The following is a 26,430-nucleotide window of genomic DNA, read 5'->3' as shown; positions in this document are numbered from 1 at the left end:
CTTGAAAAATAATCGAATGATCTTGAATTAATTAATTACGAATATACAATGTATATAAAGGAATTACAAGATGATGTTCTATAAAGAATGAACCGTTAAACTGAAGCTTCATCATGAAGCTTAAAAACTTAAAATGCTAAATAAAGCTAAAAAGCTAAACACTAAAAAGCAAACTATGCGTTTTTATAAAAGAAGCAATAGTTGCACTTAAAAGACTAAAGGAACTAAAAAACTAAATAAGTCGACAACTAAGATGACGAACTAAAAAGCTAAATGACTAACTAAATGACCATTAATAGAACCACTAAAAATGTATCTGACTAAAAGAATTAATTATTCTAATAGAGACATCCTGGATTCTTGGGATAGCTTCCAAACCTTGGGGATGTGTACCCACAATCTTTTTTTAAATCTACATTTTTTAAAACTCTATAGTGTTCTTTTGAGAAATGTATGGGTTCGACCATGATTGCAGGGTGGACTGCTGAATTGTATTGGCACAGAAATATTGCTAGTTGGTGATTACTGAAATTCTTTTGCTGAGTAATGCTACTAAGTTTAAAGTATCTAGTAAGTTGCTTTGGCTGAAGCATACTGTCAATATAAGAAAGGAACATATTAAAATAAATACTAAAGCTACATCATTCCATTATGGATAACAGAAGTAACAAAAGCTATATGCTTGAGGGCATTATAAGAGAACTACTAGATCAGAGAATAATCTAGAATATAAACAACTATAATGGCTTTATGAAGGATGTTGTTGCGTCGTTTATCAAAACACAAGATTTATAGTTGCATATATGGGGGAAGCTATTCAATGGCAATAGTAAATGAAAAGTCATGTTTATAATTCACATCCTTTTCTATAGTTGGTGATGGAAGTGACCACACCGAAGGTGCACTTAGTGACATTCACTAATCTTCCTCAACTTGTTTTTGCACAAAAAGGAATTATGGCATATGGCAGAAAACAATATTATGCTATTGGCATGCTAGTGAACTTAGGTGTTGTTTAGCTGATATTGTAAGTTTTCATTTTATCTGTATTGCATATGATATTTTTTTAATGGGTACTATTATTTCTTAGTTATTGTAATTTTTATTTTCTTTTAGATGAATTCTACCAATAGATGACATGAACTCGATCCTTCGAAGTGGCCAACATTTAATTTATTCTTGTTCTCAATAATGCAGGGACTCAGTTTCACCCCAGAGATGCAACACATGCCAACAAAATCATTTTCTGGAGGGTGGCGTATGAGGATAGCACTTGCACGAGCCCTTTTCATAGAACCTGATCTGCTTTTACTTGATGAACCCACTGTATGAATTATAATACTTGTTTGATAGAAATCTTGATAGATATGAAGCGTGTTGGATCCTATTTGGAATTTTAACATCTTTTATTATTTGAAGTTTGAACCTTTATTACTTACTGAACATCAAATTTATATGCAGAATCACCTTGATCTACATGCAGTATTATGGCTGGAAACATACCTTTTAAAATGGCCAAAAACTTTAATTGTTGTCTCACATGCAAGAGAATTCCTGAACACGGTATTTAGTACTTTCCTGAACTTTTAAGGCATTTGTATTTCTTTTGGATCTACTGAGAAAATGAATCCCTAAATTCATAAAAAAATTGTATACAGAAGTTTGGTTTTTGTTCTCGTTCAGTTTCTTCTTGTATGCTTAACAATGCTTATTTTTGTTTGCTTTAGGTGGTTACAGATATTTTGCATTTACATGGACAAAAGCTGACAGCTTACAAGGGTGACTACGATACATTTGAGAGAACTCGAGATGAGCGTCTCCGTAATCAACAGAAAGCTTTTGAATCAAATGAGCGTACAAGGGCTCACATGCAGGTTAAATTTTTCTGTTGTTATGTTATACACTTGAAGCTAAGATCCTTTTCCTACAAGCTACATTTTTCATTTTATTTCCTGGAAAAGAAACCAATTATTGACAATTACTATCTCAGGCTTTCATTGATAAGTTCCGTTACAATGCTAAAAGAGCATCGCTTGTTCAATCAAGAATTAAGGTACTATGAATGATATTTAAAGTGCAATTGGCATTGATACTTTGTAAGCCTACATCATGTAGATTTTCTATAATTTATTTTACAGTCAAGCCATTCTTGAAATTTGTTCTCACCTCTGTTTGTTTGTGGTTTCAGGCATTGGATCGTGTTGGTCATGTAGATGCTGTTGTCAATGATCCCGAGTATATTTCTATTCAATTTATTTTCTAGATATATACATATAAATCTATCTGCACATTATTCCTTCATTATTGTTTTGAACTTTTTCACATATACCCTACATAGTCCATTTCTAAAATCATTTTATCTTTCGTACCATATTTTGACAAATAATGTAAGTTACTTATAAGTTGAACAAATGTGCAGCTACAAGTTTGAATTTCCAACTCCTGAAGATAGACCAAGTGCTCCTATCATCAGTTTCAGGTTAGGCAATTTAATAAATTTGTTTTCCTCTGTCTTTGTGTCTTTTGTAGCGTTCAGGTTCCAACTTTGATATGGTTAGCAATGAAAATATAGACATTTGTGAAGACACATTCATAAAACATGGTAACTATTCTTTATTTGATAAATTAGAGGGATTCCGTTGGGCTCCTCACCCATGCAAACACTAAAAAACTGAAAAATACAACATCGAGAGAGAGATATAGAGGGAAAGGCCATACAAAAGGGGTTGCAACCCAAAAACAAAAACTATCATATACTGAGCAGCCCTATTCCAAAAATAAATAACTGCTGAACCAGGCAAAACCCAAACCATGCAAAAACCTTACACCAGAGGACAGTTAGAGATATCCCTATGAGGGGTAGTGAACCTGCATTTACCCAACTGCTGCAGCATCCAGAATACGTATTTACCTGCAAGACCAAAGTTATCCAGACATTTTTACCATTATCGGGACAAAGATTGGCCAGCTGAGGGAAGTTGACACCAGGAATAAACTTCTGCCATCTGGCTGCATAAAGAAGAACACACTCCCCTTGCCGTAGGAATGTATAGGAACTGGTAATATGAAGGGTGCCATTACAATGAGTGATGAGCAAGTACTCCTCAACCTTATCCATGTCCAGGCAAAAATTCTGGAGGTCTCATGGTACATGGTCAGCAATTGTTGTTCAGAACTCAAACCTCTCTACATGAAGCGGCATCCATTAAAACACCTCCCGCCACAACAGATGATTAAGCCCCACTAGTATCCACTAGCAATTCCTTAGGCTGGAGAAACTTGCACAACCATTCCCTAACCTCTGCATCCTCCACCTTGGACACAAAACAAGCTAAGAATTCGGCTCAGATGGGAGCTTCACTTTGCAGTTTGCCAGAATCATCAATGCTATCATCACCAAAATACTTCTCACTAAACACAGTGCATCACGTGAAGTGCTGTTGAAAATGGAATTGAGACTTGTATCAAAATTGGCCCCACAAAGGACAGGATCACAAGTGATCCTCTTTTCCCTACACACCATATACTTCTCCTAAACACAGTGCAGTTGAAAATGGAATTGAGACTTGTATCGAAATTGGCCCCACAAAGGACAGGATGACAAGGGATCCTCTTTTCCCTACACACCGATAGAGTGCTTTAGCATAACCCAAGCCAAGCTACCCCCTTTTAACCAGGAACCAGAAAGATACATTGATGGCCACCTGAGCCACAAATACCAGCATATAGCAGAATGAAGCAAAAGCAAATTTCTCGCCATATTCAATTGACCATTTCCCATAAATTAAAACCTGGTTACATCATATTGTTTGGTCCAACTCAGGCTGTTGACCAAAAAAAGAGGCAATTTCTGGTGTTTATCTAGAAGAATGGTCTTTTAAAGGCCTCCCAAGCAACCAACTTATCTGAATGAAAACCGGTCATGGGGTCAATCTTGATGCCATGATTGGCAAGGAGGTCCACCACATTTGACATTCCCAAAAAGATTGGGAAAATGTAATAGCTTCAAATTCACTACTTATCAATAATGCTTCTGCCAAAACTGCCTTTGCCTGCCAACTGTTGTGGCTAGCCCTATTTAGGTCCTGAATGACAATTGTGGAATTGCCTTGCACAAATAATTTCTTGCATCATATTGCACAAGCTATATTCAAGATTTCCACTACTTTTGTCCATTCAGCCCTGTTATTGGTTCTGATTGCCAAGAAGAAAGATCTGCCATTAACAAAATCCCTCTGATCATATCCGATAACAGTCCCTGCTCCAGCTGAACCAGGATTCTCCCTGGAGGTGTCATCAAAATTAACCTTTAAAAAGCCAGGAGGAGTGGTCCACCTGGCAGATTGATGATCAATCTTCTTGTCTCTTATCTGGATTGTATTAACAGGGATCATAGAACATGGTAACTTTTATACATATAACAAACTTGGAATGGTTTTTATATTACTCATTGGATAGTCATAGAATTACTGTGATAGGGATCACCATGGAGGATGTCCATCAGACTAGATGAGTCACTTGGGTGGTCTAATATAAATACTCTTCCACACTGATCATGCTTACAGAAATGGAAGTGAGGCCTGAAATAGAATGCATCACAGCCTTTGCAGGGAAGATTACAATGGTTGGTAATAAACAGCACTGACTAATATGATGATAGTAGAAGTGTATGGCACATGATTATGCTTGTTATATGCTTCTGCACGAGTAATTAACTTAGCTTAGTGATTTCCAAGAAACTTAGTCTGCAAGCCAGAAACCAGTTTATTGTTCTAAACATGTCATATTTGTTTGAGCCAAAATTTATGCATACTATTTACAATGAAATCAGTTCTGAGGCTAACAATGCCATATTCCAGGGGGCCCGATAAAAAACTGTCTTTTTATGTTGGTTAACATGTGCAATAAATAAGGTAGTTTGCTTCTGCGCATTTACATTATTTTAGTTTAGGGACGTAAACAACTTAGCCCACAAGCCAGAAACAACTTTAATGTTAAAATGTTATACTTTATTAAGCCAAAATTTATGCACACTATTTACTATGATACCCAGTCTGAGGTTAATTGTGCAATATTCAAGGGGACCTGCAAAAGACTGTATATTTATGTTAGTTAACACATGCAATACCTGAGATAATTTGGTTCGTAGTGATTTTAGATTTGTGGGCTTCTAACTTCTCTGTTTGACTCGGTGGCGGTATAACAAAAAATTCTTTACTTGAGGGTAAAAGATATCATAGCAACGTATATATTGATAACATGGAAATGTTATATGGCAGTTCAGAGTTTGTTGGAAGTTGTGGTACTGTTCAAACTGCTTGTATGATCTTAGTAATTAAAAATCTTTTTCTTGTCCCTTATTAATTAGATTACAGTTGCTTTAATAATATAACATAAAATTACTAATCAGCTTGCACTTGTATAATTCATTATAAACAGAATTAATTAGAATTAAGTTGCATTAGCAATGTAATGTAAAATTAAAATTTACCTATCAAATGTATTTTATCAGATTTTACAAACAAATTGTCATTCTTCATGTTTTGCACCACATTTTCTAATTTTATTAAAATACTATATTAAGCTACATTTTTATATAATGTTCTTTTCAATAATATATTCAACAGCCCACAACCTATTTTGTGTCATGCATGAAACACTATTGAAATTATCTCTAACAAAACAAGAGCTTTGTTCAAATTTTTGAGTTTCAGATTCTTATTTAATATTTTTCTATTAATTTATGAGTTTTGATGGAATTCACACGATATGAATGTTATGCTCTCTTGTTCTCTTGTAGGATTCCATAAATTTTTGTATGGCTTTCTTTTTGGAAATGTCACAGATTTTGTAGGGCGGTATTTTTCCTTTTTCTTAAAGAGTTGTATGTTAATGCTTGAATAAGTTGTTTTGATGTATGTTTCATTCTATGAATGTAGTGATGCATCATTTGGCTACGCCGGGGGTCCGCTTTTGTTTAAGAACCTAAATTTTGGTATTGATCTTGACAGCCGACTTTCAAGTAAGCTGCCTTATCCTGTGTTTTTTTCTGTCTGTTTTGTGTTGTAAGAGTTGATATGTTAAAATGATTTCTAATAAGAAACATGACATTGAAAGCATCTTCTTCCTTTTGGATGGTTTTTCACTTGGATGAAGTAAATGTAGAAAGTATATTATCTTATTATTCAAGTTCATAGGTTCTAGTCACTATGGGAGCCATGAGATTAAGAATAACCTAAGATACCGGTTCTTCCCCTTTTGGCCTGGGTCCGGGTCTTGGTTCTTGCCCGGTCTTGGTTCTCACCGGGTTCTCCTTGGGTTCCTCCCAGGTCCTTCCTAGGTGGCCGGGTTCCCTGTGGGTCCTACGTCGCATGACCCACAGGGAACCCTGCCACCTAGGAAGGACACGGGTGGAACCCAGGAGGACCCGCGTGAACCCAGGCCCGTGGTTTCCCAAAAACGGGGCCCACAGGTCAAAAAAACAATAAAAAAAGACTTTTTAAAATAGTTTTTTAATAATAAAACTCTTATTCGCCCCTTTATGACTTTTTAAAAAAGACTTGAAACTTGAATATTATCTCTTTTGCAAATTATGAATATGATATTAGACTTTAGTTATTAGTTTACTGATTACATTTGCGATATATGAATATTTATTAGCATTGGCAATTATGGATTTATGATTTATGATTTATCATTTATGTATGGAAAGTCACATTGTATATTTTATTTTTGTATGGATTGTATATATTGAACATATATATATATATATACAGACGAACCCGTACCCGTACCCAAGATTTTTTTCTTTTGCCGAATCCGTACACGAATCCAAACCCGAACCGGTAACTTAGAGAATAACGTAAATTTCACCATACTAGCAAGTGTAGGGTTTCATTGTCATGATAACTTACCGTCTTTTAATCTGGTTTTTGCACTATGCTTGAGCTTCTTTGATTTATCTGAGGCAACAGATTTATTGCAGGAATAGTTTTCCATATTCTTGAACTGTAGTTCATGGGAAATGTAGACCATTGAGACCTTTCCACCACGTAGAGACTTTAGGTCCAAATTGGGCATTGTTTTTTCTATAAATGACTAGCAATTAATATCCTTGATACAGTAAGGTAATCACATTTATAAATTTTGAATACAGATTGACATTGCTGGCATCATGATGTGATAATGATTGTAGATTTGCAAAAGTCTGAGGTTGATGATATTGCTTGAACTTTTTTTCTGGTTCCCAGCAAGCCATTTGTGAAGAATGAAACATCAGATAGCTAGAAATCATGTTTACTAGAGGAAAATTGAAGATGGCATAACACAATATATGGCACCTTGTAAAAGTTATCAACTTTTTAATTAAAAAATGGATCATCAGCCATGACAGTTGATTACTTCACCTATACCAATAATTAAACAGGAGGTTTTTAATGTTTTTATATTTTTCGGAAGACCAGTGACAAAATGATCAATATGGTAGATGTGGTAATAAAATGTAGATGTTTCACAAAGTTCTGATTGAAATGATAATTCGATGTTGTAATTAATTAAGGAGAGGAATACTCTTTATGTAGAAAATTACAAGACGATCTTTCCATAATGGAAACGATAGAGAATAGAAACACGAAAGACAGAAAGGAAACTTCCTAAAACTAACTAAAGGCAAAAGACATAAATGGAAGTTTCTAAATACTAACTAAATGACTAAGATGACCATTATTAATATTAAAATGTTATTTTAATTCTCTCCCTTAATGGTCATTCTACTAACTACCTTACAAAATGTGACATAATCTGTAGGTCATTTGACCACGAATGCATAGAAGGCTGCCCCCTTTTCTTCATAACGCTCTGTAACACGAGCTTTCTAATGAGATCCTCTTTGGTTTTGCAGAACTTCTGGATATGACCAAGTTTACCATAATCCTTCTACCAATACTTCCAACATGATGTTGGGTAACAAAGCCATCCCTGCTTTAATCCAAAGACACTAAGATCAGCGTCTGAAAACTCGGGCAAAACCCATCATGATTTTATTTAGAAAAAATCAGAAAACCCTCAAACAGAGAAATACCCCACGATTTTTGTGTGAAAAGTCTTGCAATAACAAATAGAGAAACCATGATTTTTGAAGAGAAAATCGTGCAAAACCCTCCATGATTTTTTGTGTAGAAAAAATTAGAAAACCCATCCATGATTTTTGAGGAGAAAATCGTACAAAACCCCCTGCATCTGTTCAAAAGCTTTATTTGTGGCCATCACGAGTACTAAACAAAAATAAAAAACTCGTTGATTTTGTGGAAAAAATCAAGCAAAACCCTTCCGTGATTTTTTGTGGAAAAAATCAGAAAACCCATGATTTTTTTTTACTAAATAAATTCGCTGAAAAAGAACCTAAGCTCTCGTACCCATGAACTAATAATTTGATGTTGTAATTAATTAAGTAGAGGAATACTTCTTACATAGAAAATTACAAGATGATCTTTCCATAATGGAAATGATTGAGAATGGAAATGATTGAGAATAGAAACATGAAAGACAAAAAGGAAACTTCCTAAAACTTATTTAAGGCGAAAGACATAAATGGAAGTTTATAAATACCAACTGACTAAGATGACCATTATATCAATATTACAATATTATTTTAATATTGATGACATGCAAATGAAAACAAAGGGATGTGTTTATGAAACTATTGGGGAGACCCCAAATTATTAGATGACACAGGCCTAGAAATATATAAAATATTATTGTGGAAATAGGGGAAAAATGCTTGTATAGAATTTATGATAGACTACGGATTCATAAAATAATTGAACAATCAGTATGCAAAATTCATTTCACGAACATGATCATAGAATTTAAAGTTTAAAAGGTCTTAGCATTGTATTTCAGAATCACCAACAATTTTATTCCAAATTAAATACAATGATACCTTATGGTTGAAATCTATGGAAAGTGACATAAAGTAAAAATTGAACTTAAAAATTCCTTGCTTCTTTTGCATCCATGTTCCTAAGAGCACTTTATGATCATCATTGTTATGATTAGAATCAAGATCATTACCATAAAGATCATCGTGTTCCAAATTATCAAGATGCTTGGAGGCATCCTTGTCAATCCATGTTGTAAGCCATGATTCTTCTCATAACCTATTTGTGTGGCAAGCTTAGGATCAACGCTCCATCATTCGCTGGTCCACCCAAATACTTAAGTACCGTGCAATGCAGAAGTTAGATGCACAACTAGTTTTTCTCTGCTCTAGAAGTATTTTCCTTTTGATAGAGTGGATGAATGTATATGCGAACTAGCAACCTGGAACAATTAGTGAATTACCAATTTGCAAATTGTTAGAGCTCTATACTTGGGCATTGCTTGCTACCGAATTGGGTTGGCCTAATTTATTGATTTTTGACCTCCCATGCTTTCAATGTATTCAAAGAGTCACCAAGTGCTCTAAATTGGAGAAATCGACTTCAAAATGTTTGGCACTCTTTCATGGGGCATATCTTTCCAATAACATATTTGAATCCTGACTTACCTTGTGGTTTTCTCAAGGCCTTTTCATGTGTCACTTTGGATTAAATACATAAATTAGTTTTGCATTCATATGGTCTTGTCTATGTTGAATGACATGTTTTGTCTATTGTGTAGAGGAAGCATTTCAAGGCATGGCTTGTAAAAAAATTGCATTGGTAAGGGCTCAATGTTTTGACAATAGTGATTCCAATGTGGCAAACATGGATTACATTTTTATTTTTTTTAATAAGCTATTGCAAGTCACAATGGAAAGGAAAAAACATATAAATAGTTAACAAGCATGTTCATTTCAGGGGAATGAAGAAGGCATAACACAATATATGGGATCTTCTACAACCTGTCTAGTCAATTTGTTGAGAATAGATCATCAACAAATACTCTTAATGCCCTTTAGTATCTTGCCAACACCCTAATCATATCATGCGAGGGAGCTGCCCCTTTCAAATACAGAGGAAGATTGCTAACCCAATAGTGATCTCTCCAACTATTGGAATGTTTTTAGTTGCCTGTTGAGTGAGTCAGGGGTGTTTTGCAGTGCAATATTCCAATGACAAATATGTTCACCAATAGATTTTTGGTGGCATCGCTGAGGATGCAAAGTAATGGTGCATTTGTTGATGATAAATGTAAAGATACCTCCCTAAAGATGAAGATTGGTGATTGTTTGAAAAATCTGAACTTGGAATAATGGCTTGGTTCCAAGGGAAAAATATTTGCCTCACACCTATAGTTGATGATGATAGTGAGGAAGATGAAGAAGATTCCTATATTTTTTCATACATCTCAAGAAATCAAATACTTGACAATCTTATGCAGGTGAAATTTTTGAGAAGGCTTTTATAGTTTTATGTAGTTCTAGGCTTTAGGTAATACATCCCTCTTTGTTTCAAACATTACAATAGATTGAGGAAAGGGATGGAAAAGAAGTTTGTCTACTTGCTCATCACTATGATAACTCTTAGCTATTTGAAGGAGATGAATCAACATTTACCTAAGTTGTCGGTCTTGGTTCGGGCTCGGGTTCAGGTTTGAGGTTTAGGTTTGTAGGTTCGGTCAATTTTTTGGGGGGTTGGGTTTGTCAATATAAAACCATATAAAAATAAAAAATATATACATATATGCAGTAGTAATTAAGCTCAAAATACATCACTATGCTAATAGTCAAATAACATTGCAAAATACACCACCATATTAATAGTCAAAACTTGATTCTCATGATATATATTAAAGTTTTAATTCAAATAACATAGCAAAATACACCACCATATCAATTTTTTAGTTCAAAACTAATAATGGCAAGTGTGAACTATCAACCATCACTGATCAAATATCATATGGGTCATCAATAATATTATCATCATCCTCCATATGCTGTGGTAAATTAGAAAAACTACAAATAGTGCCACTGGCACTAGGATTAAGTAGTGATACTAGCATTCTTAGTCTCATGATCACTAGCTAGCTCATGGTCATCATCAACTCCAAGTGCAACAAGGCGGGAAATTGAATCATCCAACTCAGCATGCTCTCATTCAATATCCCTTTGCTTTGTCTTCCCTTGTTTGTAGGAATTTTCTTTGTGTGTGAGGAACCGCAAGTTTGAATGCACAAAGACCAAGTCCTTTGCCTTTTTGGAGTGTAGTCTATTGCGCTTTATTGAGTGGATGTAGGAGTATGTGCTCAAATTCCTCTTAGATGAAGATGAACTAGCAACATATCAAGATTTTGAAATTAGAGAGTTAAGAGTTATAAATAAATTTAAAATTTAAATAAAATAGTGAACTTAAAAGCAAGATAGAAGAATTTTTTTATAACGAAGAACTTACTTGCAATAAAATTTTGATGACAAGTGGTTGTAGGTGCTGGCATGATTCTCCATGGAAGTACCACCAACTATGAGCATCAACCCTATGCTTGCCCCAAAGAGCTTCAAGACCACAATCATTTGTGCTTGCAAAACTCATGAATTCAGCCCTCACTATAACCCTTATGTCTAGGTGAAAGAGTCTACGAAGGGCTGTCTTGTAGCCTTGAGCAACTTCGGGATCTCTAGATGGGGCAACTCTTGTGCTAGTAAGGAGCTGTTGACTATAATACCTAGGTCTCAACGAAAAGGCAAGGAGATGCAATGGAGTGGTCATATCGTTTTATCCACAATGATTTGCCGTAGTTCTTTGAAGAATGTTTATCTTAGGATATTGCTCTTTTTCATGTATGATGACATCTTCTCAATCATTGAGTCGATGCCATCATATGCCTCACCCAAACAAGGCCTATCCATGTCTTTATAATGCTTCATGTTCAATATAGGCTCAGTGAATCTTAGGAGGTACTCAACATGATCCCACCAAGTGTCATCTAATATCATTCTCTTAATGTTTGCCACCCTTGTAGTGCTAGATTGCCTCCATATGCTCCAATTAGGGCTGATTACCATGCTAGATAGTGCCTCACAAACCTACACAAGTCATTTCAACACAATTGTGTTTGAGGCAAAATAGGTCTTAGCAGCCTATTTCAAAATCAAAATAACAAAAAAAATAAAATTAAAATAAAATTAAATAGTTTAGTAAACATATTTATTATTTAACTAGATTTAAAATTAACTTACCTTCAACAACTCCAATCTCAAGAATTGTCTAAATATGCCTTGTGACATATGGTGGTTGGTGATGAACATTTGGATCTCCTCGACATCAACATACACTAGTTTGATCCATTCAACTTTGTTGCCAATTTCTTGCAGCATTAGGTTGAGTGAGTGAACAACACAAGGTGTCCTAAAAATGTGTGAATAGCGCTCCTCAATCAATAACCGAACGACCCTACAGTTTTTGGCATTGTCTATTGCAAGTTGAACAACATTGCGAGGGCCTACTCTCTCAATGGCTTGGCAAAGAGTATTAGCAATAAATGGAACGTCCTTCACTTGCCTTTCACAATCCATTGCTCTCAACAATACTGCCCCTTTAGGGGACACTGCAATAACACTGATCAATGGATGATTTCTTGCATCTTTCCATCCGTCAAATATGACATCCCTATTTCGACCCATGAATCCTTGATGGGCTTCAAGGAGTTCTCTACATGTTTCACCTCTTTGTCCAATAAGGAAGTACCCAACTTCTCATAACTCAGGCCCTTGAACCCCTTTGGAGCCTCATTAATTGATCTCACCATTTTGCCAATAAGGTGAGTAAACAAATATTAAATGCCAATCCATTAGCATAGATAAAATGTCGTTTCCAATGGTCCTTTTGCTCTCTTATGTGTCACAAGTTGTTCTTAAAGTACAAACAAGAATAGATGGCCCTCTATAGGTTCAAGATTTGAAGGTGATGGAGAGGTCGTCGATCCTTTCTTATTCTTTGCCAAACAATGAACAACCGCAGATTGTTTTCTTGTTGCTTTGTTTGCTTTCGCTTGCTCTTCAATATATGCAAATACTTGTGCCTCCGTAAGAAGGCCTTTATTATTTGGTTTGCCTGGACAATTCGATACATTAATGAGGGATAAATCACAAATGTGTTTTCACTCAATTTGTATGAACTGTTATATTGTGCTTTACAATGAGAACAAATCCAAGTGAAGCCTCCCCCACTTGGAAGTTGTTGTACCATTTCTACATATTTCCAAAGGGGAGAGTGTGGGTTTGTATTAAAGCGGGATTGGTTCCCAGCACTAGAAGCACTTGCCATTCTATAAACAACATGGATAGGCACAAAGCCACGAACCAAAATGAAAAAAATAAAACAAAACTAGAGAGTTCTTTTCAATTTTTAAAAAAATTCAAGGAAAAATATAAAAAAACAAAAAACAACAAAATCCTACGTCTTTTGTTGAAATCGTCCTCTTCAATGTGTTTGAGAACAAATCAACACTTGCAACTGCGTAGGAAGAGCACAAGAACCAGCTTCAAGCATGCAACGATCAATCTTCAACTCTCTTTGAGCAATTGCAAGCAAAAAAGAAAGTTTAGCAATGGAGCAAAATGATTTTGTTTTTCATTCTATTGTGCATAAATGAAATAGGTTTTACCTTTTTGATGTTTTAGTGGTCAAATTAGGGTTGGGGGTGTTGAATTGACCTTTTTATGCAAAAAAGAAAACATATAAAAATAAAAATGACCAAATTTGGCCTAGGTTCGTTTGGAAATGAATTTTCAGGCGCAAATATTGTTTGGGTCTTCCTAGATTCGGCTGGACCGAATGGACAGGCTGTGGGCCGGACCTACCTGGATGCGGTTCAAACCGGACTAGGACCCGAGGGGTTGCAGAACAGGACCCAGTAACGTAGGATATTAATAATAATTTAGAATGCAATGTTGTTCGTAACATTTCACCATCCACTCACACCATACAAGAAGACTAGAGTTTTACTTGCATATTTTTCAGTGAACTGTTTCATTGTTAACTTAGCAATAGCTTTATCAACTTCGTACAAAACTCAACAAAGAATCATTTAGTAGCAAATCTTACATGCTACACTGCATTCAGCTATTTTAAAAAAACTTTTTATTTGGACAATTCATGAGCTAAATTCTTTATTTTATTATCTTTCTATATCTCAATGCTATAAAAATGCCTTTAAATTTAAAAAACAAGTAGTTTTTGTCTCTTTTTCAACATTTTTTAATGTTTTTCTCAAATCCGATTTTTGCCCTATTTTTTTGTCATTTAAATCCTGATGTTTTCAAAAAATCTTATACATTTAGTTTGCCAATTTTGTCCCCAAAAGATTTTTGCTGCTATGTGAATCCTGAATCTGTATCAGGAGTAGCAAATTATAATTATATATATATATATATATATATAGAGAGAGAGAGAGAGAGAGAGAGAGAGAGAGAGAGAGAGAGAGAGAGCTAAATGTGTGGGGAAGAAGCTTGAGTTTGGTTGGGTAAACCAATTACTTGATGTGACAGTTTCCAGATGTAGGACCTCAAGATTTATTGCAGGATTGCATATTTCTGTTGGAATAATTTGGTGCTTTGAAATTTGCTTCCAGCCAAACAAAAGCAACTTGAGGCATGAGATATAACACAGTGATTTCAAAATAACGTTCATTTATCTCCTTTCCTCTTCAAGTTTTGGTCTTGGCATGATAAATCTTAGGTTCCGTCTTCAATTTTCTGTCACCAACACTCTCCAATCAGATCAATGCTCTCGTTCCAATGGTATGGATTCAATCTTTTCCTTGATAATTCATGGGGTGGGGGCTTATTTGGTTGTTACAATGGTTCTTGAATTAGTGCCCTCTACTCAGTGCTTTGGGCACCAAACCAACATCATGTAGCTTTTAAAATATCTTTTAATGGAATGTTTTTAAATCTTTCTATTTTCATGTCTTTGGATCCTTATTCAATTAATATGTAGGAGCATTCACACTTTATGGTATTCTACATTCATGGAATCTGCAACGCCTATGAATTTTAGATGTTTTGGGCTCACAATCCTTAGGCAATTATAGCTTACAAATGCAGAAGCTTCACAAAACTGCATTCATCTCTATATATGCATCTTGGTAGTGGTGTTTAGTGCCAAGCCAAAATGGAGCCACTAGGACATGAACCTGGGACCTAAATACCAGTCAGAGTGCTCTACTGAGTGCCATTAGCCCTTTGATGGCCCAAGATTTATTACTAAATCTCTCATAAGGTTAACATTTTAAACTTGCAGCTTCACATAACCAAATGCTTTGATACATATGTATCTTAGTGATCTTTTAGCTTGATATATTCCTGGGATATTTAATGGATTGGTGGGAAATCTTGTGCTGGATATTGCTTTGATTTTTCAGTTTATATTGCTTTTTTCTATATATTAAAATCTAACATTAGATTTTTTTTTGACATTCTGGAAATGAAGACGAATGGTGAATATAGCTTCATTATGCCATATGTTTTATGCAGTTTTGTTTTTGCCATTAATATTGTCTTCTTGAAAATATTGTGCAGATTTTTCTTATTTAAAAAAATTTCATATTTCAGATAAGAGGGCTTAATTTGTTTTGAGCATTTTTCATGTAAATTAATATTCTTAAATTCTGCATCGTGTGGATGATGTTAACAGTGGTTGGTCCCAATGGTATCGGGAAGTCAACCTTGCTAAAACTAATTTCAGGGGATCTGCAGCCAAGCTCGGGTACAGTATTCCGTTCAGCCAAGGTATGTTTACATGCTTGTTTCTACAATTTGATATGCAAGATATCTGTGGTTTACTGCTTCAGTTGCCATTTGCATAGTTTGTTCAAAACCAGTCACATTCTTCTAGGTGGACTAATCTGGCACTGCTCTGTTGTTTTACCAAACCACTTTTTAAAAGATTCACAGATGATATTCAGTCTGAGGATGGTATTCAATGCTCAAATTTCTAGATCTAAAAGCTTGTTGGACTTTATTTATAATTTTAAATGGAATGATGCAAAAGGCTGTGGAAGGTTCAATTATGCTCTCCGGTTGAGATTGTCTGCTAGCATACATGCTGATTGTCTTGTTATCGAGTTTTCCACATATCAGAAGTGATGTTGCACCTCAATAATGGCTGGAGGAAAAGTGCTTGAATTTATATGTTTAATAATAACTGCTTTCATGCCAACATATTGTGTGATGATAATGGTACAAAATAAATATGTCAAAATAATTATGTATAAGTTGGCAGTTACTATTATTTAATATTTAATGATGTAGCAGTATAGGTTCTGGATGTGGAGAAATTAACTAAGCTACAAAAAGTAACTCTATGATAAGGGGCTTTCCTCTTTTGTCTTCTACTACATGCTCTTTTGTTAAGCATTGCTTTGTCCCAATTTGTTTCCTGGTATAAATATTAGAATATATTTTGATTGAGCATTGGAATTCTTTGTGGGCAGGTTCGCATGGCTGTTTTCAGTCAGCACCATGTTGATGGGCTAGATTTGTCTAATACTCCTCTCCTATACATGATGCGATGCTTCCCTGTAAGTTCTGTGACATCACCGAATAATATTATCTAATTATGTAGATATGCTCTTTGAATATAGATTTGCACCAGTTTGGTTTTTTTTACTAATTTTTTAATTAAAAAAAAAGAAAAATCAATATTTTTTTGCAGATTATTATTTTCTGATTTTATTCAGAAAATTTTCAAGGTTCAAATTTGTAGGAAGTTTCTAAATTTCTTGGTTTTTCAGCAACCCTTGAAATTCGTGCATTGGGATTCGTGCCTCGAATTCCACTCCAGGGTTTTCAAATTCTTTGTTCAGTTGCATCTATTCTGATTTTTAATCAGATTCTTCTGTCTTTTGCTTTCACTCGGTTGACCACGTTCGACCTCGGTTTCTATGATGGCATCTTTGACCAACATCATGTTGGAACACAGTTAGAAGTTCAATGGCCTCAACTACAACACCTAGAAACAACGCATGTTATCGATATTTGAATATTGTTGCCTTGATCAGATTGTTTTGGGTAAGGAATCTCGTCCTAAAGCAGCAGGTGAAGATCAAGACAAACACGATATGAAAAATCGAGAGGCTGTCATGCTTATCAAACTCTCAGTCACACATGATCAACTCCCTTAGGTGCCTTAAGGTAAAACAACTAAAAGAGATTTGGGATCTCTTGAAGGATCTTAACGAAACATTCGACAAGAGCCAAGCATTCTTTCTGAAGAATATGCTGTTTTGTATCATGATGGATGAGAAGTCATCTATCTAGGCACATCTTACAAAGATCAAGGACATCCGTGACCAGTTGGAAGCTATAGGTTGTACCATGGTGGAAGAGGATATGATAGTGATCACGCTGAAAAGCCTTCCTAGATCCTACGAGCATTTCATTGATACGCTCGATATCTCATCTACTAGTGTTGATCTGAAGTTTCCTAATCTTTGCAACAAGCTTCTGCAGCAGGATTGATGGAAGCAGTATTTTGGAAGCAACATTAGTTTGTCCACTGAATAGGCCTTCACATCTGAAGTTTTGGATAAGAACAAGGGTAAAGGTCAGTCCTTCCAACAGAAGGGGCACGCTCAATATCAATAGTCTTCGAAGAAGAAAAGTGTACAGTGTAACTATTGTCACTAGTTTGGCCATATGAAGAAAGATTGCAGGAAATTGTTGGCATTTGTGCAATCTAGGCTGGGAGGGTCTCAAGAACACGAGCAAGCTCATGTTGCAGAGCATTGTGAAGAGGAGTCAGCCTTCTATGCTTTGTTATAAGAAAATTTCCTGTTTGGTAGGTTTTCATGATTTTTAACTTGAAAAATTGTTTGTTGGTTTTCCCCTTTTTTTCCTCAAAAATTGTTCGTAGGGTTTTTACGATTTTTGCCTCAAAAATTGTTCGCAGGGTTTTTACGATTTTTGACTCAAAAATTGTTCGCAGGGTTTAGAATTTTTTCCTTAAAAATTATCATCTGTAATCTGCAAAGTTTGTGTGGGATTTCTAGGTTTTCATGATTTTTTCTTCAAAAATTGTATGCTGGTTTTTTCGATTTTTTCCTCAAAAATCATCTGTAATATCCGAGTTCGTGTGGGATTTTGTGATTCGCGAAGTTCTTTGGTTTTGATCAATTTTTTTCCTCAAAAATCGTGCTTTGTTGTAGTCAGTTTTGGGTCGCATTGCTAGGGCGAACATCTGCAACCGTGGTATCGTGCAGTCTATTTTGGAGTTGCTGGAGCAAATAGTGTTCAGTACTCTTTTGCAAAAGGGTTTGCTGATTTTTCCTCAAAATCATGGTTTGAGGCTTCAGTAATTCGCGTGTGCCAGCTCTCTAATTCACGTGTGAGGATAACATTAGCTTGGATGGCTTTTGGTACTCTTGGTCATTTACATTCTGCATATCCTGGGAGGGTCTCCGTGGCAGAAGAGTGTTCTTTTGCATTTGTGATCATAACACCTACAGTGTCTTCTGTAGGGTATTGAGTATGATGACCATTAGGGAAGGTGTTAAAATAATATTAATATCTATTCTATAAAGGTCATCTTCTATTCTTAGTGGTCATCTTAGTTGTCGACTTATCTAGCTATTTAGCTTTTTAGGCGACTTATTTAGTTTTTTTGGTGCATTAAGTGAAATTATTGCTTCTTTATTAAAGACGCATAGTTAGCTTTATATTATTTAGCTTTTTAAGCTTTATTTAATACTTTAAGCTTTTTAGTTTTCACTTAAAATGAATAATTCTTAATTTAGAACGTCATCTTGTAATCTCTCTATATACGGTTGTATATCGTTGAATAGATCATCGAATTATTTGAGCAATAATTTTTCAAAAATCCCCATGCTGAAGAGGAAGGAATCTTGCATTTCAAAAGTTGTAACTGCCTTTCCAAAAATGCGTCTCCCCTTCCATCACTTGAATAGAAATTGCCATTTTGTCCAACTTCTTCATGTGAACTTGTTGTGACCTTTTCCGCACATCGCCTCATTGCAAATGGGGACCATCCCTTTTTTCCTGCTTTCTAGGGTTTTTGTTAGTGCCCTGTGGTCTTCCGCTTCAGTTCTGCTCAGTTCTATCAAGTTTTGAACGGTTTGAGTCCTAAAGATTGAAAGTCAGTTTGTGCAAGCCAAGTGATAACAGAGTCTAGACACTGTCAAAGTGCCTAGAAAGGCCAAAGGACGAAGAACGCAATTGACTTGAATGAATTTGGACAATAGAAAGTTTGCTTTTTTGCTTTTTCCTATTTTTAGGAAGTTTCGTTTTTGGCATTTTTAGCCTGATCCCTGGTATGGCTATTTTTAGAAAGTTTTCCCTATTTTTTAGGGATGTCTACTTTTTGCTTTTTCAGAGTGGGGACCTAGGGTTTGCACTGGTACCATCGACCTGCATCGATCGCAATCGAAAATATTTGAGTTTTGACCCAAAAAGCTAAGTTCCTACATTTTAGGGGTCATGATGCTTCAGATAAGTTACTTGAGTATGGATTTCAAATATCATGTTAATCTGGTTAAAATTGATGAAGTTATCAAATTTTGAAGTTTCTTTTCAAAAATCTCTAAGTCTGGTTAATCAATGTTTGATGGTGAATGTAATGACAAGAAGTCCAAAAAGTCTGCCCATGATGAAAAAGGTGCTTAAGTCTCTCAAAGTCCGCCTTGAGATGTGGTGCCTGGGATGGAAGAAGTCCGCTAAAGGTGAACTCAAAAGTCTGCCCTCCTAACATCATGGCCAGCTCAAAGTCCGCCCAAGCAAGGTCATGAACTTCAAAAAGTCCGCCTAAGTTGAGAACTCCAAAACTCCACCCCAAAGTGAAGGTGCACAAAACTCCGCCCTACTCTTGATAGCCAAGGTTCAAGTAATTCAAAGACCGCCTAAGGTAAGGCGTAAATGGTGCAAAAGGGTTAACAAACTTCGCCCTTCTTGATGTCTAAGTCTCAAAAAGTCCGCCTAAGTTCAGCTACAAACTCCGCCCTATGGATGATGGAGAAGGCCATGAACTCCAAAAGTCCGCCCAAGCAAGTGTTATGAACTCCAAAAAGTCCGCCCTAAGGTAGGAAGCAAGTGAAAAGTGCATGAGTCTGAAAAAGTCTGCCTAAGGAGATGGTGAGTAGTAAGTGGTCATAAGAAAGTCTTCCCTCCCACTTGAGAAGAGAACAAGTCATTCAAAGTCTGCTCTCAAGGTGCACAAGTCATTCAAAGTCTGCCGTGAATGGAGAGTTAAGGTGTGAAGAAGTGAGAAAGTCCACCTAGGTTGCAAGTGAAAGGCGCTCAAGATCAAGAAAGTCCGCCCTCCTTGGAGCTTAAGATGAAGCAAAGTCCGCCCAAGGTGATGAGAGGCCTCAAGCATGTGATGGTTTCCAACTCTCAAAAACTCTGCCCTACATCAGCATATGATGGTAAACAACATCAAAATAGTCTGCCCTCCTTGGTGCCTAAGATGGACAAAGTCCGCCCTTGGTTGAATGTAAGGTGCATAAGATCAGTAAAGTCCGATCTCACCTTGGTTCTTGAAACATTACAAAGTCCGCCCTCCTTGGTTCTTGGAGTTGAGAAAGTCCACCTAACCTGCATAAAGTTCCTAAACATCATAAAGTCTGCCTTCATAGAGCTCAAGATCAGTAAAGTCAGCCATGAGTAAGGTACATGCAGTTAGTAAAGTCAACCTTGGAGGTATTGAGAAGTTTACCTTGAGGATGAGGAGATATGGCTAAGTGTATGAAGTGGTGCCAAGAATCAGATCAAGTTTGCTCAAGAAGTAAAACATATGGTGCATGACATCAAGAAACTCTGCCTAACCTGCAGGTCTATAGTGCTTAACTTCAGCAAAGTCCGCCCTGCTGCAGATGAAAGGTTACAAAGGTTTGAAAATCTCCGCCCTACTTGATGTATTGCGAAGACTTATTCCATGTGCTCAAGAAACTCCGCCCAAGGTGAATAGTTTGGTTCCAAGTGCTGTTCCACGAGTTTCAAAAACTCCGCCCTATGTTTGAAAGAGCTGTTCCATGAACTTCATAAAGTCCGCACTTGGAAGTATTAATGAAGATGATTGTGTGGTGCTACAAACTCTCTAAACTTTGCCCCAAAAGATGAACAAGTGTGGTGTCATGAGTTGGTTGAAGTCCGCCCCACTGATAAAAGATCAAACAAACTCCAAAGTATGCCTTGAAAATGATCAGATCATGGTAAGATGAGGTGTTAAGCTGAAGAGGAGTTCAAGTTTAAGATGAAATGATCAGATTTTGGTGAAGTATGAATGAATATGAAGTATGGTACCTTGTCTTGTTCCACCAATCTTCCAAAGTCCTCCCCATGCTGGAGTGTGGTGCCTTGTTTAGTTCCCCAACTTGAAATAAGTCCACCCAAGTAAGATACTTGCAAAAATGGAAGACAAGAAGATGATGACAACAGAATCTATCATCCAAGTTTGAACTAAGTGCAGATTTGGAAAGTTTTGAAAGAAGAATATAGAAGATTGAGTTCGATTTGCAAACTAAAGACCAAATTGGAAACATTCTCTGCAGATTCAAAAGACTAGGGAAGGATTAGAAACAAGTTTTGAAGAGCTTTTCTGAGTTTCTAATTATAAAATTGAACCCTCATACAAATATTTCATTCACTCTCTCATTTTTACAGATGAGCATTTTGAGAGAAGTTTTAAGAGTTTTGCAAGTTGAAAGAAGATTTTAAGGGTGATTCCAAGTATAAGTTTGAGATTTTCAACCATTTTCAACAAGTTCACATGCAGATTGAAGGGGATTCTTGACTGTTTTGAAGAGAAAATCCACATATTTTCTGAAAATTTGAAGGTGATAGGAGTAATCAAAGTCAAATTTCACTCCTGAACCTTCAAATCGGAGTGTTTGCAACTTGTTGAAAGATAAAAGTGTTGAAGAAGTGGAGAATCAGAGCACACTTTGCCATCAAACCTTCAAAGTTTACGCTCAAAATGAGGATTCTAATTTAATTTTTTTGGGTTTTGCAAGTTTTGGATGATGGCTGAATGCGATCACATCAATTCATATTTGTGAGGAGTTGTCAAGAGCTTTTTACCCTCCTCCCGCACAACATAAATTGGCAACTGAAGGCGGGATCGTCACAAAAAACACAAATGGAGTTTCAGGCCAAATTCAGAGTTGGAGACAGGACCACGAGCAAGGTTCGTCTAAGCATAAAGATGGCCAAAATTTGGCTAAGTATGAGAAGAGCTATTATGACAAAGGCCTAGAGGAATTCTTCTCCGAATTCAAGACACTTGAAAGAATCTCAAGGCATCAAGAAAGAAGAGTTCTCAGACTTGGTGAGGATATGGAAAAGTTAAATAAATTTCCAACTTCTTGAAGGATTTCATCTCCTGAAGAAATTAAAGAAACAAACTCCCAATCAGAATCAGATGGTGACAAGAGGGAACACATTTCCATACTTGGACATTTTCTTGACACAAATTGGGGAATTCAAAGAAGACATCCAACATGTTGAGGTGGTGCCTTGTCATCTCCCAACCAATCAGATTGTTCCGAGTCAGCATGTCCAAGTTCAATGAATCTGACTTATCCAGAAGCTTCTAGAAGGGCACACTTCACAATGCAACAACTTTCTATTTTCATTATTGGTTCATATTTAGCAAGAAGGACAAGTGTCCCCAAGTGTAATTTTCTTATTGGTTGAGGGGTAGTTAGTTTTGGGAAACCCTAATTAGGGTTTTATCTTTCAATTTGGGCCCTTGATCATTGTTTGATCCCAGCCGTTCATTATTTTCTGAGAAACTATATAAGGCTACCTCCTCTCATTTGGAGGGTGTGAGGTTTTTGATATATTGTTGCGTGAAGGTCATTTTTTCAAATAATACATTGCATGTGCACTTTCTCTTAAGGCTTTGTAATCTCTGTTATTTGAGTGATTAACATGGTTTCAATTTTCTCAACACATTAGATAAAAGTTAATTTAGATTTGCTTTCATGTTGCTAGAATTGAATGAAGGATTTGATAAGTATTAATTAACGGTGTATCTCTGCTCATACCTTTGGTGAATGGATGATTTCCATTTCACTGTGTAAAGTAAGTCTGAGCCTATCCCCTGTATATGCCAACATTTCGATCATAAGCACAACTTGTTGAAGATTGCACCTGCTTTGTGTAGTTGTCCTCAGTGTGGCGAAGCAGAGTGTGGTTTCCCGAGAACACCGAGTTAATACCGTTTCCAAGATTCGTAGGTTTAGATCAACTTTCTTAAACCCTGTCTCCTTTTCCCCTTTTTTGAAAGTCTAAATCCCGGAAAATCCAAAAAAAGAAAAAAAAAGAAAAAAAAAGAGAAAGAACCTAAAATTGATAAATCCATCTAAGTCCAGAAGCTTAAAAGACATTCATAAACGTAAGTCCCCCTTGAGATTTTCAGCATACACTACCAATTTAGAACATGATAAAACGTACACCAACAAAACTCAAGAAGACTAATAACTACTAATTTGAGATTCTCCAGTTAGAACATTATTTCCCAAATTGTTTGTAGGATTTGACTTACTAATTCTAGACAAACTGGCCTACTATAAATAGTAAGTTTTATTTTTGAAAAGGGGACATGACAAGTCCTCCCTCCCAAAGATTGCTTGTCCTCAAGCAATAGAGATTTGGATGGTCAAGAATCTTTGGCCCTTCCCAAGTTGCATCTTCAATGGGCAAACCTTTCCATTTGACCAAAAGCTCTATTATGGCTTTGTTTCTTAGCTTCTTTTCCCTTATCTCTAGCACCTCTTCCGGAACCAAAATCAATTTCCCTTTGTCATCTAAAGGTGGTAGATCTGATGAAACTACTACTTGTTGTCCCACAACATTCTTAAGATAAGAAACATGGAAAACATTATGTATTTTTCTGTTTGGTGGAAGCTCCAATTCATAAGCTACCTCACCTATCCTCCTGATGATCTTATACGTTCCATAAAATTTGGGCTTCAACTTTTCTGCCCCACTCTTCTTCAATGTACTTTTCTTATATGGCTGCAACCTCACAAATACCAAGTCTCCCACTTCAAAAACCTTTTCTGTCCTCTTCCTATCTGCATACAGTTTATGCTAATTTTGAGCATGGTGTAAGTTATCCTTAAGGGCACTCAAAGATATCTGGACTTTGCTGGACAAAATCACTGGCTGTAGGAACTATACCATTTGGAAACAACAATTCAACAAAAGAGATTGCATCATAGCCATAGAGAGCTTGAAATGGAGACATACTGATAGATACATGATGCGAAGTATTGTAGCAATACTCCCTAGGTGCAACCATTTAACCCAAGCACCTTGCTGATTTGAAACATAGTTCCTCAGGTATCCCTCTATCCACTTGTTGACTATCTCTTTTTGCCCTTCTGTTTGGGGATGGTAACTAGTGTAGGAGTGAGTTCTGTACCTGTCAAGTGGAAAAGCTCCTTCCAAAAAGAGCTAAGAAACTTGCTATCTCTATCACTAACAATGGTCCGTGGCAAACCATGCAATCTAAAGATCTCCTTGATAAATAATTCTGCTACTTGGGATGCCTTAAATTTAGATGTGATAGGAATGAAATGGGCATATTTTGTTAATCTGTCAACCACCACAAACAAGCAATCTTTACCTTGAGCTTTGGGTAAACCTGTAATGAAGTCCATCGAGATGCTCTCCCACTTATGCTCGGGAATGGGAAGTGGTTGTAGCAGTCGTGCTGGAAAAATCTGCTCACTCTTATTCTGCTAGCAAACCATACATTCCCTAATGTGCTGGAGTACATCATTTTTCATCCCCTTCCAAGAGAATCTCTCTCGGACCTGCTTGTATGTTTTGTAATACCCCTGATGACCAGCCAAGGGTGTATCATGAAAAGCCCTCAATATCCTTTCTTTAACTTTCGATCCTTGAACCAAGAGCATCCTTCCTTTGTAATAAATCAACCCATCATTAATAGTGTATCTGTCGTCATCCACCTTCCCGTCCAAAATTTCAGAAATAAAGGAATCTTTGACATATTCTGAAATTATTGAAATTTTCCATTTAGTAGCGATAATGGAAAGTGTGCATAATGTGGGTTTCCTGGAAAGTGCATCAACAAATATGTTGTTTATCCCTTTAACGTACTCAATTTCAAAATCATATGCTTGCAGCTTACTTACCCGCTTTTGTTGATGATTATTCAAATCCCTTTGGCTCAAAAAGAATTTTAAACTATTATGATCAATCTTAACCATAAACTTACCACATACCAAATATTGGCTGAATTTATCAAGTGCATGCATTATGACCAGCATCTCTTTGTCATAGATAGAGTATCCCTTCTCCAATCTGTTTAGCTTTCTACTTTCAAAAGCTATTAGGTGTCCCTTTTGGGATAGAACAACCCCAATCCCTTCTCCAAAAGCATCACATTCCACAACAAACGGAAGGGAGAATTTGGGAATTGCAAGCACCAAACAGGAGCACATTACCTCCTTAAGTTTTTCAAATGTCTTTTGGGCTTCTTTTGTCCATGCAAAGGCTCCTTTCTTAGTCAAATCAGTCAAGGGGCCAGCAAGTTGAGAGAAACCCTTAACAAACCTCTTGTAATAGCTACACAAACCGAAGAATCCTCTTAACCGAGTAAGATTGGTTGGGGGTGGCCAATCTAGTATTGCTTGAATCTTTTCTTGGTCAACCTGCACTCCTTGTGAACTTATGACATGTCCCAAATATAAAATTTCAGTCATCCCAAACTCACATTTTGATAGCTTAGCATAGAAGGATTGTTTCTCTAAAATGCCCAAAATTGTATCTAGGTGCTCAAGGTGTTCTTTCCGAGTTTTACTATAAATCAAGATATCATCAAAAAACACTAAAACAAATTTCCCGAGCTGTCTACTGAATACCTTATTCATGCATAACTAGAAGGTCGCTGGTGCATTTTTGAGATCAAATGGCATAACAAGGAATTCAAAATGCCCATAGTGGCAGTGGAAAGCTGTCTTCTCCACATCCTCTTTCCTCATGTGGACCTGGTGGTAGCCTAACCTTAGATCAATCTTTGAAAAATATGCTGCCCCATGCAATTCATCAATGAGTTCATCTATCCTCGAAATGGGGTATCTATTTTCTATTGTCTTGAGTGCCCTGTAATCTATGCACATCCTCATTGTACCATCCTTCTTTTTTACCAACACTATAGATGAAGCAAATGGGCTAGAACTTGGTCTTATGATACCCATGTCAAGAAGTTCTTTGATAGCCTTCTCTATCTCCTCCTTGTAACTCTTAGGGTGACGGTATGGTGTTGTGATAATGGGTTTGGCACCCTGTTCTAATTCAATTAAATGCTCGAATCCCCTATTGGGAGGTAAAAGTGGAGGTAAATCATTGAGAACAACACTATGCTTATCAAGAATGGATTGAATCTCAAAATGGTGTTTACCTTCCTTTCTTGAAGAGCTCGAGGTGTGAACTAAAATTGCTGCTGCACATGCTACTTGTCCCCT

The 26,430-nt window shown here is 36.3% G+C and overlaps 1 protein-coding gene across 1 annotated transcript in view; it reads left to right on the top strand.

Annotated features, from left to right (window-relative positions):
- Window positions 1-26,430, top strand: part of LOC131060044 (ABC transporter F family member 3) — a 188,684-nt gene that overhangs the window by 115,046 nt on the left and 47,208 nt on the right. Inside the window, exons 6-14 of the mRNA XM_057993131.2 lie at window positions 1,198-1,326; window positions 1,462-1,563; window positions 1,728-1,874; window positions 1,991-2,053; window positions 2,189-2,235; window positions 2,420-2,479; window positions 5,940-6,022; window positions 15,615-15,709; window positions 16,414-16,500. Of these exons, the coding sequence (XP_057849114.1) occupies window positions 1,198-1,326; window positions 1,462-1,563; window positions 1,728-1,874; window positions 1,991-2,053; window positions 2,189-2,235; window positions 2,420-2,479; window positions 5,940-6,022; window positions 15,615-15,709; window positions 16,414-16,500 (813 nt within the window). The remainder of the gene's footprint in view (window positions 1-1,197; window positions 1,327-1,461; window positions 1,564-1,727; window positions 1,875-1,990; window positions 2,054-2,188; window positions 2,236-2,419; window positions 2,480-5,939; window positions 6,023-15,614; window positions 15,710-16,413; window positions 16,501-26,430) is intronic.

The sequence above is a fragment of the Cryptomeria japonica genome, chromosome 8 (assembly GCF_030272615.1).
Source record: "Cryptomeria japonica chromosome 8, Sugi_1.0, whole genome shotgun sequence".
NCBI lineage: Eukaryota > Viridiplantae > Streptophyta > Pinopsida > Cupressales > Cupressaceae > Cryptomeria > Cryptomeria japonica.
The sequence above is the reverse complement of the archived record's forward strand: the minus strand, read 5'-3'. Positions and strand labels throughout refer to the sequence as shown.